The 17,188-nt window shown below is 40.9% G+C and overlaps 1 protein-coding gene and 1 pseudogene across 1 annotated transcript; one reads left to right on the forward strand and one right to left on the reverse strand.

Moving 5' to 3' along the window:
* LOC144203344 (RNA-binding protein 15 pseudogene) lies at nucleotides 1-3,660 on the forward strand (annotated as a pseudogene).
* A 4,470-nt stretch (nucleotides 3,661-8,130) lies between these two features.
* On the reverse strand, nucleotides 8,131-11,458 carry LOC144203712 (amphoterin-induced protein 1-like). Its single transcript, XM_077727281.1, has 2 exons — nucleotides 11,257-11,458; nucleotides 8,131-10,397 (listed from the first exon to the last, which is right to left on the reverse strand). The coding sequence occupies exon 2, from the start codon at nucleotides 10,375-10,377 to the stop codon at nucleotides 8,872-8,874; it is 1,506 nt and encodes a 501-aa protein (XP_077583407.1). The 5' UTR covers nucleotides 10,378-10,397; nucleotides 11,257-11,458; the 3' UTR covers nucleotides 8,131-8,871.
* Nucleotides 11,459-17,188: the final 5,730 nt, after the last annotated feature.

Consider the following 17,188-nt stretch of genomic DNA (forward strand, 5'->3'; position numbering starts at 1 on the left):
ACCACAGACAAAGGAGGCGGAACCTCCGGTACAGTAGTAAAGTATTCCAACATGGCGCTCGCATATCTGGAGTGAGGAGTCTCCTTTGGCCTAGTTTTGAGTTGAAAACTTTCGTTTGATTTCTGATCGTAAAAGGATTTTTTTTCTGCCCACGCGTATCCACTTGGCTCGGACTGGCTTTCGGAAATGAAGGAGAAAGACCGCTCGCCAGTGAGGAAACGCTCTCGGATGGCAGATGACGGCAAAGATCGAAGAGGAAGTCTCCCTAGCAGGCGGACGGGGGAATTGCTGACCGTCGCTAGCAACAACGGCAACAGCTACGTCCCCTGTGGCGCCTCATCCAGGAGAAGCTTACCGGGTGAAAAAAGAGACAGTTATTCGGACATCCGACCTGGTAATGGCTACGACTACGGAGCTCCGCCCGCCGCCGTCGCTTCACGGGGCGACCCGCGCTCCCCCGAAAGTGAGTACAAGACTCTTAAAATTAGCGATCTGGGTTCGCACGTCAACGACGAAGACATCGAAGATGGACTATTTCACGAGTTTAAGAAATTTGGAAACGTGAGCGTTAAAATGAGTCGGGAAAACAATGAGAAGGTGGCGTTCGTCAACTTCCGGAAGCCCGAAGACGCACGAGCGGCTAAGCACGCTCGCGGCCGCCTGGTACTCTTCGATCGGCCTCTCAAAGTCGACTTGGTGTGCAACAACCGGCGCAGGAGCCGATCGCCTCCATCTAAAGACAGTTTCCCACCAGGACAAAGACACGTGCCCCCGCAGAGAACACTCTCGCCGACCTCTATGGGCTACAGGGATTTCCGATTACAGCAAATGGCGCTGAGCAACCTTCCTCCTCCTCCACTGCCTCACCTCACCGATGTTGAAAGAGATGCATATTACTCGCTATACGATGCCAGGAATCACGCTGCATTTCTTCCAGAGTTCCACAACGACAACCTGTCGGCAGACGACCAGCGGGCAAACAGGACGTTATTCCTCGGCAACCTGGACGTCAGCCTGACCGAGAGCGACCTGCGGCGAGCGTTTGACCGCTTTGGCACTATAACCGAAGTGGACATCAAACGAGCCGCCCGCGGCCAGAACTGCAATTTTGGATTTGTCAAGTTTGAAAATTTGGACATGGCCCACCGGGCCAAAGTGGCCATGTCGGGGAAAGTCTTGGGCCACAACCCGGTTAAGATCGGATACGGTAAGCCCACGCCCACCACCAGACTGTGGGTGGGAGGCCTGGGCTCGTGGGTGTCCCTCTCTGCGCTGGCCAAAGAGTTTGACCGATTTGGCACCATCAGGACTATAGACTACCGGAAAGGCGAGGCCTGGGCCTACGTTCAGTACGAGAGCTTGGACGCCGCTCAGGCGGCGTGCGCCCACATGCGGGGCTTCCCCCTGGGCAGCCCCGACCGGAGATTGCGAGTAGACTTTGCCGACACCGAGCAGCACTACAACCAACCGCAGCAGTACAACCAGCCCCCCCTGGCGCTCTCTCATTACGAGCCGGCCCCCCCACCGTTCGATCACCGATTCGCCGATCCCATCAGAGAGCGCTCGCCTTTGCTGCCCCCTCGCTTCCGAGAGCGCGACCTTTCCTCCGCGGCGGCCGAGTGGTCCGGCCTGGCCGCCCACGACAGGACGCGGGGCTCCGCCTTCCCGGCTCACCTGGAGAGACTTTCCCGCGAGCACTGGACGTCGGAACGCGAATGGGAGTTGCAAAAAGGCGACGCCAGCCGCCGTAGACGACCCCCAGAGCACGGGTGGCGTCCGGGCGATCGCACGCCCGACAACGACGGCAGCCCCGCCAACGGAGGTGGCGACAGCGACGGCGAACGCTTGCCTCGCTCCGGTCGCCCGTCCCCCACTAGAGGGCGCCCAAACAGTCAAGACCGGAGGAGGAGGCCCCTCAGCCCCACCGCGGGGTCCTCCAACTCCGAGAGGGAGCGGAAGCGCAAACTCGCTGACAAACTGAGGAATCCGGCGGGGAAGGACGATGTCAGCGGACGTCCCGCCGCTCAGAAGCTGGGTCGGGTGTGGCAGGGCGTCCTCCTCCTGAAAAACAGCAGTTTCCCCACAGCGCTGCACCTGTTGGACGGCGACGCGGCGGCCGTCTCCAGACTTCTCCAAGAGGGCTCCAAGGACATCCGAGCGTCGCAGCTGAAAATCAGCCAGCGCCTGCGGATGGACCCGCCCAAGCTGGAAGAAGTCTCCCGGCGGATCAAGGCGGCCGGACCCGGCGGCTACTCGGCGCTCCTGGCCGTCCCCGTCAATTCGGACCACGCGGCTCCGGACGGCAAAGACTCGACGGAGCGCCCGTTGAAGAACCTGGTGTCCTACCTGAAGCAGAAAGAGGCGGCCGGTATTGTCAGCCTCCCAGTGGGCGGAGCCCGAGATAAGGAGCACAGCGGCGTGCTTCATGCTTTCCCTCCATGCGAGTTCTCTATGCAGTTTATGGATGAGTCTGCAAAAGCTTTTGCTAAATCGGAGGAGGACTACATGGTGATGGTGATTATTCAAGGGGCGTCTTGAGAAAGAAAGAGAAAAAAAATCACACAAAAGAGAAAAGCGACATTGTAAATGAGGTTTCCTAAGCTGTCTTTCATTTTGAGTTTCAATCGGAGGAATATACGCTGCCGTTAGCGCTCGCTGTTGTTTACTGCCTTGGATGCTGTTTAAGCATTAATGCAAATTATTGCCTGTCACTTGACATTGACCAAACAGTTAATTGGACATGTTAACATTTACATCAGTTAAATTGAAGAAAACTATCTTCTATTTCATAAATCAAACTTTTTGCTGCCATTAACTATAAAAGATGTCCAGTCTATTTAGACGATTGGACGTCTATTGCCGTTAATGGCAGTTAAACTTTCAATTCAATGCCAGCCATTTCCATTGATTTCATGTATTTTGCTGTTAACGACTCCCTTGGTTTTTGGTGAAAGAAAAATAGTCTTTAAAATGTTTTTAAGTCGACATGATTTTTGCCCCTCCTCCCCCCAAAAAATTACAATACATGAGAATTAGTTCCAAAACAAATCTGATCCTTGGACATTTTGCACAAAAAAAACAGCCATCTTTAGCTAATGAATGCATTGAAAGAAAAAAAACTAGCTAATTATTTGTATTTTCCTGTTACAACATGTGACGTAGCATTTTTGTGAAATGTCTTCTCTAATCATTTATACATTCAATATTTCCCAATAGACAAACGTTGCCTATAATAACATTTAATATTCCCTTCAGAAAAATAGGACAATGTGAAAATTTTTGTCGGATAACATTTAATGAAGTTGAACCACTCGTTTTTTTTTTTTTTTTTTTAATGAACCCTCTAATGTCCAACTTTGTCATTTGGGTGTAATCAGGAATCGACTGTATACTAGTTAGAAGAAGAAAAAAAATGCATTGGTGCATTTGTGAGATTTAAGCATTGCTCGTAGTCTGGCACTCCACCCACAAATCTGGTTCTGTCTTGTTTTATGGTGTTTTTTTTTTTTTGCTTTCAAATGGAAGGTGTGTGCTGTGTACTCAGGAAAAAGTGGACACTCACACAGAGAGCGGCCATGCTCGTGAGGAATAAGCAAAGTGCACTTCGCAGGTTGTGTCTCAATAAATTTGCTCATTCGTGGGAACCTCGAGGAAAGACTACCTTTGTGACCTTTTCTGTTCTCGGATTTGTTTCTCTGACGCTCAAGTCTGATGGGGCTTTTGACAGTGGGAATCTTCCCGGCAACCAGGAGAGGAAGGAAGTGTTCACTTGACCAGGAAATGAAAGCACTCAAATCAGTGTGTTGATTAACAATTGATTGACCTCATTTTCAATGTGGTTTTTCAGCCATGGCCTTTTTTTGTGGGCCTGGGGACGGTCGACCCCCCCGGAGCAATGGCGCAAGTTGACGCTGAGGCGTGTTTGTTGGCGTCGTCGGGTTTCTCGCATCAAGAACATCTTGCGAGGGCTTTATTTGACATTACCTGGAAATGGAGCAAAATGCATATGAGACCTTTTATCTGATGGCATGAGTTACGTACGCTTTTTGGGGGGAGGGGTGGATTTTAAACCAAATCTGTTGCAAATTCTTGGTGATACAACAGTAGGATCAAACTGTGGGACCTGAGAATCTGGACAAGGACCTGAGAACTGATGCTGTGGTTTGGAGATGTCCTCTTTTCTTCCACAGGTAAGGATTCAGAGACTCAACATTGTGAAGAAAAGTTATTTAAGAAAAAAACAGCAACAAAAAGGGTGATAAACATTTTGCAAAAGTCAATATTTGAGCTAGGACATTGGTTTTAAGTGAAAATTGTGCCGGTAGGTTAAAACTAATTAAAAAAATGTCGCTATCGTATTTTAATGAGTCAAAATAAGGCCGTCTTGATATACACAATGCAATACAGTCATTTTGCTAACTATATTTTACTCTGTCAATGAGCAATTTAAAAAAAAAAGGGTTATTATGCCATGAAAATGCATTGTCGTTCAGCCAAAAACATTTTCCTTATAAGTAACTCTTAATACTTTGCATAGGTAGAAAAAATGGATGTAATAGTTTTATGGTCATATAGTAAGTGTCCAAACTATGTATCATGTTTTATTGAGGTTAGTGGGGAGTTATCAGCAATAGCAATCTAATCCATATCTCTGGAAAAACAGACTTAGTTAGTTGGAAACATGTACAATATGATATGTTGTAATGCTCGTATGAGAATGTTTGCCAAGTTGAAATGATGTTCCTGTTTACAGGCCTTAGGAATTTTAAAGCTACGGATGGGATTTTTTTTGGAAACCACAGTGCACAGAGAAGCTGTTCCCAGAGGTAAGACACCGTCTTTCTTTTAATTTCTTTCTGTTTTCATCTTTTTCAGTATATTACATTGGAGAGATGATTCACAGCTGAGGGGACATCGGCAGTTCCGTTGAGGTAAGTGGAATACGTGGTTTGTCCTAGTTAACGTTTGGAGGAGCTGAAAAGTCATTTTTGGATGGTTTGGTGCAATCTACTTAATCTATAGGTCAAATGCTTTGACTGTTGCTGTAACAATGACAATCAGTTTGGATCTAATATCATATTTTGTACTCCTCATGAGTAGTTGTTGATGATACTTGTCTTAAAGTTCAGAGGGGAGTTTTGTTGATTGTAGTTTTTGTAGTTTGGGGTACCTTTTTTGACCTATTCATTGAATTGTGTACAAACTGCCAAACTCAAGATTAGTTTATTAATGTCTTCAATTAATCAGGTGATGACAGTCAAGATTATGTTGTTACTTGTCCGATATATTGTGTTTGTTTTGGGTTTGCTGTTAAATAAAGTCCCATTTAAATGCAAACAAAATGCTGTCTTTTTTGTTTGTTTTGGTGATGATGAAATGCTTATATTCGTCTTTTTTTAATGAATAGAATGAAGGAATGTTTAGAATGGGCAGTGATCTGGAGTCTTTCCATTGGATTTAAGATAAGAGAAAGATTGCATCATGGGTAAGTTGTATTTTAAATCACATTGAAACAGCCAGGGTTGGGTTTTTTAAATGTATACATTATTTTTTAAGTGTTATTATTATTTTTTTTGCTGTTTATGGTGGTGAAATTTCTCAAAAATATTTACATATGCTTCACCTTTAATATACACAGTCATACCTAAACTTACGAAATTAATTGGTTGCCAGACTTTTTTTCATAACTTGAATTGTTTGTAAGTAGAGCAGTACTTTATATGTAAATTTTGTCATTCGTTCCGCGGTCCTGAAAAATCTACTAACTTAAACCATTCAAAAAATGATCAGTGTCCAGCTTTTGTTGCGAGAGAAAGACAAAAAAAAAAGATTTATTAATGCATATGGTTGTCAAAAAACATGAATAATGCAATGGGAGGGTTTTGGTGTAGTTCAAGAGGGTTGCCGCTAGGTGGAAGCATGCACACTGAGGATGCATTTCATCGTTTAAAGTGCCATTCAAGTTTCATGGAAGATTCCCAAAAAGGACCTTAGAGGAAAGGATGAGTCATCTTCCTTTAAATCCAAATTAAATTGTTCACTGACAACATATGCCATTTCTGCCTCAGGCTGTTACATCTTTTTCTAGCTAGTTCATCTGTTCTTTCATATCCAGGGGATTCCTCTTTTTTGTGATCTTAATTCTTATTTTAGTCTGAAACATGACATTGCTGCATATTTGCCGCACTCACCCTTTATAACGTCATAGGTTATTGCTGAAAAGACCCCCCTCCCCACTCCAATCCCCCCAGAGATTTTATAATGGCGCCCCCAGTGGGAGACAAATAAGACCTTTTCTATTTTTAATAGTCTTTAAGGTTAAGTGAATATTTTTGGTCATTAAAAATATGAGTATTCCTCTATTATTTTAATATCTTGATAAATTAATGATGTATTTAGTGTGTTTTCATTGGACTTTTCAGAGTACATTCGTGGCTAGCTATTAATCATAATTATTATGGAACTCAAAATGATATCTGTGCAACATTAGTAACATTAAAAACAACACAATAAACCAAAATATAGAAGTTCTCGGACTTCAAGAGTTTCTGATTGCTTTTAACTGGCCAGTTGACAGCAATTGACGAATAATAACCTGAAATTATGATGTTCATTTCATTTTTGTGGGCCACGCCACATTTAGAATCTCCTTCTGTGGCCTTCTGTGAAGACAATATAACAGCAATATTATATTGATCCAAATAAGGACACTAAAGGAAGCATATTCAGTCATTTGATTGTACTTGGCATTGGTGCGCTATCCAATTTCACAAGTAGTCAAGATAGTCCATATCAACAAAATATAGTAACTTGAGCCAGTCGGCTTCCCGAACACTGCAGACTGAAGCATGAGATACCCGCGCATCAGGTTAGCTTTGCTCATGTGAAACCTGACGCTGTTTATTGTGCTGCTACTTCTGTGCCACTCTGTCAGGATTGTCGACGCACAAAGCGACTTTATGAAATCATTGGCTCATGATTAAACTAATCAATAGACCCAATCATTGCTCACCATAAAATGTAGAGAAGCACAAACTGGAAGAGAAAATTATCTTTTGCTCATGTTCTTTTGCCCAGTGCTATTCTCCAAAATGTTTTTACTATTATGACAAAATCTCACTGTTTTAGATATAATATTTAGATTTTTTTTTTAATAAATGGATTAAAAGAACTGGCTTAAAATCCCTGAATATTCTGTTTTTATAGATCTAAAACAATGTTTATTGAAGCCTTTTTAAAAATATATATTTTTAGATTTTACTAAATGATTTTTGAAATTAAAACACAGAAAAAATTATTAAAAAATTGAAATTATTGATTTGAAAGGGAGAAAATCAGGAAATTTAATATGCATATCTAATCCATTTTAATTTGATCCTAAAACAGAAAGTCGGCACTCATGATTTACTTACTCGGGCCACACAAAATGATGCGGCGGGCCAGATTTGGCCCCCGGGCCGCCACTTTGGCACATGGTTTTAAGATTTGAGGTTGATTTCTTCAATGATTGCATCTAATTCTTCTCGCCTGTGCGGCAAAATGCCAGGAATCATTACTACATACCTGGAAGAGAATTTTCAACGTTTTACAGGGTGACGTTACTCTTTTAATGTAGAATGTCTGAAGTGATCAGTGGGAGTGAAGAGCATTAATGTTGCCAGATAAAATACCACAGCACTGAGCTTCAGCAGGATAATTGTCAGTGACCTCTTAAATATTCTATGCGCTACTTGCCAAGCTTGCGCCCTGTTTCTATTTATACGAGCTTCTATAGCCTTACCCACCAAGGTCACATAATATCACGGGCATTAAATCAGCATTAAAGAGAACTGATGATGTCATCTTATGAGTAAATTGCATTTTATGGCTACTGTCAAGCAAAAGAAGTGAGGTAGTATTTGAAATTTGCTTATAACGTTGATATTATAATGATAAAACAACCTGTACAGTAATTTTCACGACACATATACATTGAGAAGACTTGTTTAGGGCTTTAATATAAGGTTGCTACATTATAATTAGTGCGAGCATAGTTTCAATGTCTTAGTGCTTGGAGTAGACATTGCTGGTGTTTGGGAATTCAACTCATGGAAATGTTACAAAGGAGTATTTAGGGCCACTCTGAAAAAAAAGTACAGACGTAATGTTAGGTTAATGAATGAATTAACATACAAGTTACAGCCTCTATTTAAATGCCATACATTTGTGTATTTAACAAGGTATGTACTTGTGTTAAATATGCCTTTTATTTCCGCAAATAGTACTTCAAATCAATTGTAAACTTCTAACATCTTTTCTAATTATAGTACTGTTATTACCAGTACATATATTGTCCTTTTCAGTGTGGTCCTCACAAAGTGCAAATACAGCAAATTAACATAAAAAAATGCTACATTGCTACCTAGAACATTTTTTTTTAACATGACAGATTTGTTTCTATAGAGTACCTGATAAAGTAAACAAACCACTTCCACAATTTTCACATGACTTTTTAGTTACGAGAAACGTCTTCATTATAGGACGTTATTTGTGTCAGGGTTTACTAATCTACTAATCTGACTGCTTCTAAGTGTATTGTTGTCTGATCTGCTGTATGTGTGTGGACTGCACTAATGTTGTTGTGGATGTCTGCTTTATTCAGGGTTGGGCACTAATGCCCACAACCTTTCAGGTCCTCTCTCTCTTTCTCACTCATGTCCCATGGGCAAAAAAAAAAAAAGCTTCCAGGATGCCATTAAACAGCCCATTGTTCGAAGGATCATCACTCTTAGTTTACGATCCAGTGATGAGAATCCAAGTCTTTTCGTTTAGGTTGATTTGGTCATTGAAAATGCATGCACAGGGCTTATACAAGCTCTCCCCACTAATATTTTACACCATCATAGGAGTGTCTGAGCTAACAGAGGTGACAGATGCCTTCCTTCTTTTGTTCCCCGCTTTTCTATCCTCTTCACATTTGGGGTTCAACTTCCCATTCTGTTCAAGTGAGTCCTTAGTGTCGTATGGGAAGTCCTTGCCGGCCCCTTCACCTCTTTCTGATCCCATTTGCTGGTGGGATTGAGTGATACTGACAGTGGAGGAATGGAAACTGCCTGTTGGGTTGGTCTTTTCCAGGTCTTGACCTGGACAGCAGAAACAGTAGCAAGGTGTCAGGTAAAGATAGATGAAAACCATTACGATACTAATCAGGCATGCTATAAGGGTGGTGTAGGCAGTCTTTAGGTTCTCCAATCCAACGTCTGAAGTGGTGTTAAAGACCACTACGGTGACATAAAGGGTTTCATTCATGGTGTCGCCAACGGCGTAGCAGGTATACACGCCAGAGTCGTCTTCCTTTAAAGGTCCGATCTGTAGATTTCCATCTTTTAGTACGACCGTGCTTTTGTTCGTTGTCGAGATTGGTACGTCGCCCGGCAAAGTCCAGATCTTTATCACGTTTCTCTGCTTGGTGTCGCAGTCTAGCGCCACAACCTGCTCCAGGTAGGCTTGTCTGTCCATGGTTTTGACCTCACTGCAGTTCAAATAGGCTTTGTCCAGGTCCAAAATGGCTACTTTTTGTCTGGGCTGACCCGGAAGGATGCAAGTGTGCTCGTCTTTGAAGTCCACCACTGAGCTTAGATCTTTTAGATTCCAACGTGCCACCACTTGGAAAAGATCACAACTGCATGGAAGAGAGTTGTTGTGGAAGTACAAGCCGTTTTGGATCCAGGCGGGCAGAGCTTGAAGCTCATGGAATGCCAGCGTTTTGATCTTGTTGGACGAGACATCTAGTAGTGTGAGGGTCTCGATTCGGGTTCGCTCCTTCACTAGCTCCAAGGGGAAGCGTGAGATCAGATTCTGGCTCAGGTAGAGCTTCTTCAGGCTGTCCAGACCCGAGAATGCGGCGGATGGGTCTATCTGTGAGATACTGTTCTTGTAAAGCAACAGCACCTCTAAATTCTCCAAAGGTGCGAACATGTCCTCGTCTAACTGGCGTAGCTCATTGGAGGACAAGTCCAAGTAACGCAACTTGGTCACGTGGGCGAAAGCCTCCGAGGAGAGGAAATTGAGCCCGTTGTGGTTGAGCAACAGCGTGTGGAGTCGATTGAGTACAATGGTCGTCCATTCGGCTCGTAGTTTTGTTATGGAGTTGAAGCTGAGGTCTAGTACCGATGTATACTTTGGAAGTGGGATGGGGGGGCTGGTGAGATTGACTTTGGAACAGCCGATGATGTTGCTGGCGCAAACGCATGTTTTTTGACAGTCCAATGGGATTAGCATGAACTGTCCGTCGGTGCATCGCGATAAAAGCAAAGGGAGGAGCAGGAGGAAGATGCTCCTTCTCAATGTTGACGGAGACGGATTGGGAAATCTTTCCATTGTGTCAGCGGTCTTCATTGTGTAGAAGAATCATAGAGCTGAGGAGAAAAGAGGGATGACTGAGTAATGCGTATGAATCTTGTCCACAGATCTATATGTTTGAATATACGTATGCCATTTTGATTGGGAGGGACGTATGCACGTTCATTCATTCGCCCTTGCCGGTCCAAATTGATTGGACGCAGCACTGGAGGAAAAAATATTAGTTATTATAGGGGTGACCTTACTTTTCGATTATTGCGACCATATCTGGTTTACATTAACCGCGATATTTGAGGGATTACTGTATATAACATGATACATATTCAATTCACATTCATTTCAAGGTTAAATTGATTGAATGTTTGGCTTTCAATGGCTTGTACAGGTTAATTATCTTGTGAAATCAAAAACGGATTATAATGCGAGTTGGGGTTGTGACGAGAGTGTATTTTAGTTTTTAATTCATTTAAATTTCATGATTGCTTATTTTTGTTGCTGCTTGGAGTCGTAGAGGGACAATAGCTGGCTCTAGTGTTAATGTTAGGTTTTGTTATGCAGAGTTAGCCCTGATTTTTTTTCAAGAAATTCCCCTAAATTCCAAAGACTGCTTAAATAGATACCAAAATGCTTCAGCAGTTGTCTTTACCTTATTTAGATGGAACTTTTTTTCATGAACAGCAATATTTATTGCCCTAAAATCATGTGGTCATAAGAGAAAACTTGCCCAATAAACAGTCAATCTCTTCAGATTTTCCATATAAGAATAATGATAATAATAACACAGCCTCAAAGTTAAGGTGCCTCAAAACACATGCAACTACACCATCAGTATTGAAGAATATAAATAAAACCACATGCGATTGAAGACTAAAATAAAATAGAAGTGCTCCACCATGCAGCCAGAGCAGATTTTACCATTCCTTGCAGCAAGTAGACCACAATAAAACCCTGGTGCTTCCTTCAATCTTGGGTCCAATCTCCCGTCAAGCACCCGCGCAGGACGGGACCGAGCAGTGGTTCTCCTCCCGTTCGCTGCAGTGAGTCCATCACTGAAAAAGTGAGTCGCTCTCACCGCAGTGGAGCCAATGCACCATGTGATACTGTTGATGCAATGGTGTCGCGTCACCTCCGCTCTCCTCCCTCCCTCTCTCCCTCCCTTCTTCATTCCAGCCTCCTCTACCTCCCTACCTCCCTCCCTCCCCCCTCTCTCCATCCATTTATCTTAATGCAAGTCAAAACCTTGCAAGAATGTCGTCATTGAACTTTACAATGCTTTCATTCAATTATTTTCATAACCGCTTCATCCTCACAAGAGTCGCAGGGGTGACTGGAGCCTATTCCAGTTAACTATGGGCACCAGGTGGGGGGACACCCAGAATCACTGGTCAACATCAACATTTTAGCACCAGTTTAAATTATACAAAGTCGTGATTTCCCGATACTCTATCAATATCACGCCCGGTACGACTATTTTTTGCCTGTATCGGACACCATTGGATTACTGTTATCTATTTAAATTATTGCACGTGTCAAAGTGGTGGGGCGGGGGCCAAATCTGGCCCGCCGCATCATTTTGTGTGGCCCGGGAAAGTAAATCATGAGTGCCGATTATCTGTTTTAGGATCAAATTCAAATGAAGAGTATTGATTTATATTAAATTTCCTGATTTCCCCCTTTTAAATCAATAATTGTCATTTTTATAATGCATTTTCTGCGTTTTTTGTTAAAAAATCATTTTGTGAAATCTAAAAATATATTTAAAAAAGCTGTATTATTGTGTTTGTCTTTGTTGCTCTAGCCAGTGAATTACCCCCATAGGGGATAAATAAAGTATTCTATTCTAATCTATTCTATTCTATCATATTCGACTCTAAGAGTCAGAATTCACCGTATATCAAGGACACCTTTGTAGCACAAGTCGTCATGATCTGTGCAAAAGAGGAGGAATTAATTATTATGGAACGGCATGACGCTGTTATTGCGAAAGGCCCCCCCAAAAAATAATCATGTGTGGGTGGTGGGCAGAGGTCTTTGAATCCTTTTGTACTTCCATTATGTCGTGGGCATTGATGTCAGCCTAATGATGATGAACTTCCCACTGTCCTGTCTTTCAACTGTGGTGAAGGACAGGGCATCTGCAGCAGTCTTTTTGCTGGATGTGATGTGAAATGCATTTATTTGCATAGAATCTAAGCAGTTTTTAACGAGACATAGTCACCAATTGAATGATGGTCAAAGCCTGAAGCCCTGCCGTAATTATAGGAAGAAGGAAAGAAAGTGTCACCATGACTGTTTAGGGAGGAAGGCTCCATGTAGCAAAGTGTTTAATTAATGGATCAAGATGTCTTTCTCACTGTTGCTGGATGTTAATGTAATGAAACAAGCCAATTCAACTCATCATTCAGAAAAAAAAAGCTTTCTTTAGATTGTGTAGTGGGGAAATTAAAATGCTGAATTTTGCTCTTGGTTGAAGATAAGATAATGTGGGGGAATTTAAAATGACTTTTTCAATGAGGGAGTGGGAAATTTAATTAAATAACAACAGACAGGTGATGCTACTTTGTACTGAAGCTGATTGGGACAGATACTGTCTTTCTCATACATTTTTATTATGCAGATTTTCAAATTTAGTCCATTTAATGTGCTTTTTAATCTGTTTTATTCCATGTTAGTTAACAAATATTGAAATACAAGTGGAGACAAACATTTCAAAATACATGTCTTGTCTTAACAAATATGTTAACCATTTTTAAATGATTATTTGATAAATATGTATTTATAATGTCAAGTCATGTATGTGGCAATCTGTATGCAGTGATTAAAAATTATTATTTAATTTATTTAATTTTTTAATCCTTGAAAATTCAACTTAAAAAAACAATGTGTTCCTTTTGAAAAATTCATTGTAGCCTTGGAGTAAACAAATCTCACTTCTTTGTTAATTTGTGACATATACAACCTTTTGATTGTGAACCATGTCTGTCGATGACTTCCGCCACACGGAGACATGTAATGTGTCCTCCCGTGTCGCTGGGTCGATTTAGTCAACGGCCTTGTAGAAGGACACAAGGCTGTCAGGAGATTTATGCTTGTCTCCTCAATTATAAATGAGCTTGGCCAAGAGGGTTAAAGTAATATCAAATGTGGTCGTTGCTGTCAAGGCTTTTTCTCTCTGGATGATCCGCACCCAGATTGCAAGAACTTTACTGGTTTTGACCATTTTTTTAACCAGCTCACTTGCCAATTGAGAGTTAAAGAAAATCCAGATTTTCTATTATTTATTAAATGTTTTTTTTTTATTTGAAATTAATTGAGACCTTCAGTGAATGTAATATACATCATTTCAAATACGATGATCACAAAAAAAAATGAGAAAAGGAACTTTGAATCAAAGTCTCTTTCGGTATTAAATATTCTGAGCGAGCAGGGAGGCTAAATATGATGTTTTAAATAATATTGTGTGGATAAGGATGATTTAAACCTGTAAAAATACAGTTTTAATATACAAATATATACCTTTTTTTCCTCTCAGGTCTTGTGCACTGGGATGGATGTTTGGAAGACCCTTTTTGTATGAATACTACTATATTGGACCAAGGTGAGTGAGTTTTTGGTCGAATTATAATGATTTTATTAAAGTAATTTCTCTGAAATCCTTGTACACCACCAAAAATTGTACCTTTCAATCAAAACTGATTTTCTTATACATGTAACATACTTGTATATATACTATACATATTACTGCAGTTTGTCACTCTGAATATAGAGGAGATACTGCCCCCATACGTTAGGTTAGGGAAGTTTTGCTAATCTTTGCCCAAAAAGGATGTCTTATTTTTCATTTTCTGAACCGTTTGATCCTCACTAGGGTCGCGGGGGGTGCTAGAGCCTGCCATCCACACTCATACTCATACCTACGGGCAATTAAGAGTGTCCAATCAGCCTACCATGCATGTCTTTGGAATGTGGGAGGAAATTGGAGTACCCGAATTTAAACCCAGGACCCCAGAGCTGTGAGGCCAACATGCTAACCACTCATCCACTGAGCAGCCCTCCAATAAGGATGTATGGTATGAAATTTTCATCTTTTTCAATAAGAAAGTTCAAAAAGTAAAAGTAGACTCCCTTTTGTATGCATACACTTATTGATTAGAAACAGCATAACAATGTTAGAAGAATTTGGGAAATATTTGTACTTTAAATGTTGAAATGGCCAAAAAAGCACACATTTATTTGGACATTTGAATTCTGAGTATGGATCTACTGGAATAACATTTAAAAATATGAATTGTTCCTAGCTCAATCTGTCAAAAAAGCTTCCAAAACTCCTGCAACAAAGCATAACATTCATCTTTGTGACTACTATTTAGCCAGTTTTGGGTCTATGTCCCATTTATTAAACCACCCACATAATAATCACCCCAGTTGAGGTCCCCCCAATTGACTGACACTATCATCAGGTCAACATTATCCCACTCAGGGGCACCTTTCCCGCATCAAGGCTGACTATTTGTTTATGTAGGCGTCAATAAATCTGTTTTGGTAAAAATGCAATGGCACAGGCTCGCTCAGACGTAAGTGCAGCTGATACGGGATTGAGAGTAACGGCACTCTGGCGTCCTTTATTTTTTGCTATTTTTGAGCACGAGCGTAGAGTCTCGCTTGTCGGTTGCCATGGTAACCATTGTATTTTGTCGTAGCCGTGATGAGTGCTGCCATGGGAGCTAGGGATCTAACTGCTATTTTGGTCAGGAGTCAACAGTGCACGCCTCGCACTCACTCACGTGCGGTCGTATACTGAGGCTTAAGCATTGTATCACTAATATTGGGAGCGTTGGTGGCTAGAAAAATGATTTTTATGTGAATATGAGTTAGTTTCATGTTAGATGTTATGTGCAGCTCATTGTCACAGCAGTGGCTGATGTCATAATGCTCCCAATAGTAATTATCGTCATAAAAAATGGATAAAAGCAGCATTTTGGGACTCTTTTCTTTAGTCCAGGGGTCGGGGAACCTTTTTTTGACGAAGAGAGCCACAAATAATTCATATTTTCCAATGTTATTCCTTGTGAGCCATACTATGAATTTAAAAGTCAAAATATATTCATGTAAATGAGTGTCTTTTCAATTTTTTTTTGTAATTTCACCTTTTCTAAAGTGGAATTATTATTATTTTTTAAAAAAGATATGTTATGCTGTTGTCAATCAATGAGGATGTATTCCAGGAGATTCTACAGTAAAGATTAAAGTAGTTCTAGATGTAATATCTCAGTTCTGCAGTTTCCATATTTTAGCTCGCAGGTTAGGAAAGAGCCAGATTCACTCATCAAAAGAGCCACATGTGGCTTCCGAGCCTTAGGTTCCCTACCCCTGCTTTAGTCTATTGCAAATTTAGACCAACGTACGCAGGGGCATTTCAAGTAGAATAGTTTAACTAAAGATGCTAGTATCAGTCACAACTAATCAAAGTGGTCCTTCTCATCCCCTTTAAATGTGGTGCATTCACATGTTGCTTCAGTCATGGAAAAAATAGCACAGGTTCTGCAGATGACTAACAATCAATGGAAAGGAGATACTCCTCATAAACATGAATAACATTAAATTAACTCATGCAACATCAAGTTTTTAAATCTGAGACTAAATGCTTAAATAGTTGATCCTTTTGAGATATTGCAAACTTTGACTGCTGTTTATTCCGAGCTAAGAAAGTATACCGGATTTGAACCTTTAGTGTGCAGTTGTCAGTCTGAGATTATTCTAATGAACCTATTAGTGATTTAGATTAATCATTCCTTGCATGTGAAGTGTTACATGCATGGTTAAAGAGGTGCAATTATCATTAAATGCAAATGCTTTGGTGATCTTACAAATGCAAATAGAGTTGGTAGGACGATTGTTGTATCCACATTCGCTCAGATTTCATTGTCCCTTTGAAAAAAAAGGAAGTAGATGGACTCTATATGAGAAAGATCACCGTGGCAACAAGAGCCCCACTTTGAGAAGGTAGGATGGTGGAGAATGAAGGCTGATCTCATGACTTCCCTTATTCACCCCCTTTTTTGAAGGTTTTGTTGAGCAAACCACCTGTAAATGACAAGAATGGAAATAAACATGTAGAAAAGTGAGAAAATGAGGGGTTTTAATATGTTTGGCTACAGATTTAGGAGGTTTATTTTTAACTTTGCTGCCAAAAAATCTGCAGTGTTTACATTTTACCTCTAGGACAGGACTCATTCTGGTGAATGAATGAATCAATTGTGATTTTTTTTCATATTTCCATATTTTTTTAAGTTAGTATTATATACAAAATATTTTTTGCAACAAGAAACACACTTAGTCAAACTTGCATGTTTGTTTTTTTAGTTATTTTCACAGTTATATCCTATAAATCAAGTATTTCTAGTAATTATATTTTTTTAATACACAAATGATGGATAAATTAGTGTTCAACAAAGAGTTTTACTTAATCAACCACTAGAAGGCAGCATGAAGACAAATAAAGATTTAACTATTATAAATCATTGGATTAAATAGTTCAACTGTCTATTAGTGCCCAGTTTGTGTATCACTCTGGATTCAATTCACTACCACTTGACATAATGTCTCACCATGAATCTATCTGAAAGACATTGTAATTACAATTAAGAATTTCTAATTCCTCTCCTTTCATATTACAATTTAAAGAACCAGTGTATACTCACCTGTAGAGACAGAGTTTCTGTCTTAACTGTTTAAATACAAACACTACGGAAACTGAGACCCTGTGGAGACACAACACTGAAGTCCTCCCTGCAACCATGGGAAGGAGGAAAGGAGGGAGAGGGAGGAGAGTGGGTTGCCTGCCTGA

This window comes from Stigmatopora nigra, chromosome 10 (assembly GCF_051989575.1).
Source record: "Stigmatopora nigra isolate UIUO_SnigA chromosome 10, RoL_Snig_1.1, whole genome shotgun sequence".
In the NCBI taxonomy this organism is placed as follows: Eukaryota; Metazoa; Chordata; class Actinopteri; order Syngnathiformes; family Syngnathidae; genus Stigmatopora; species Stigmatopora nigra.

Excerpts from the sequence above, each read along its gene's own strand:
- LOC144203712 (XM_077727281.1), bottom strand. The coding sequence starts at position 10,377 with ATGAAGACCGCTGACACAATGGAAAGATTTCCCAATCCGTCTCCGTCA.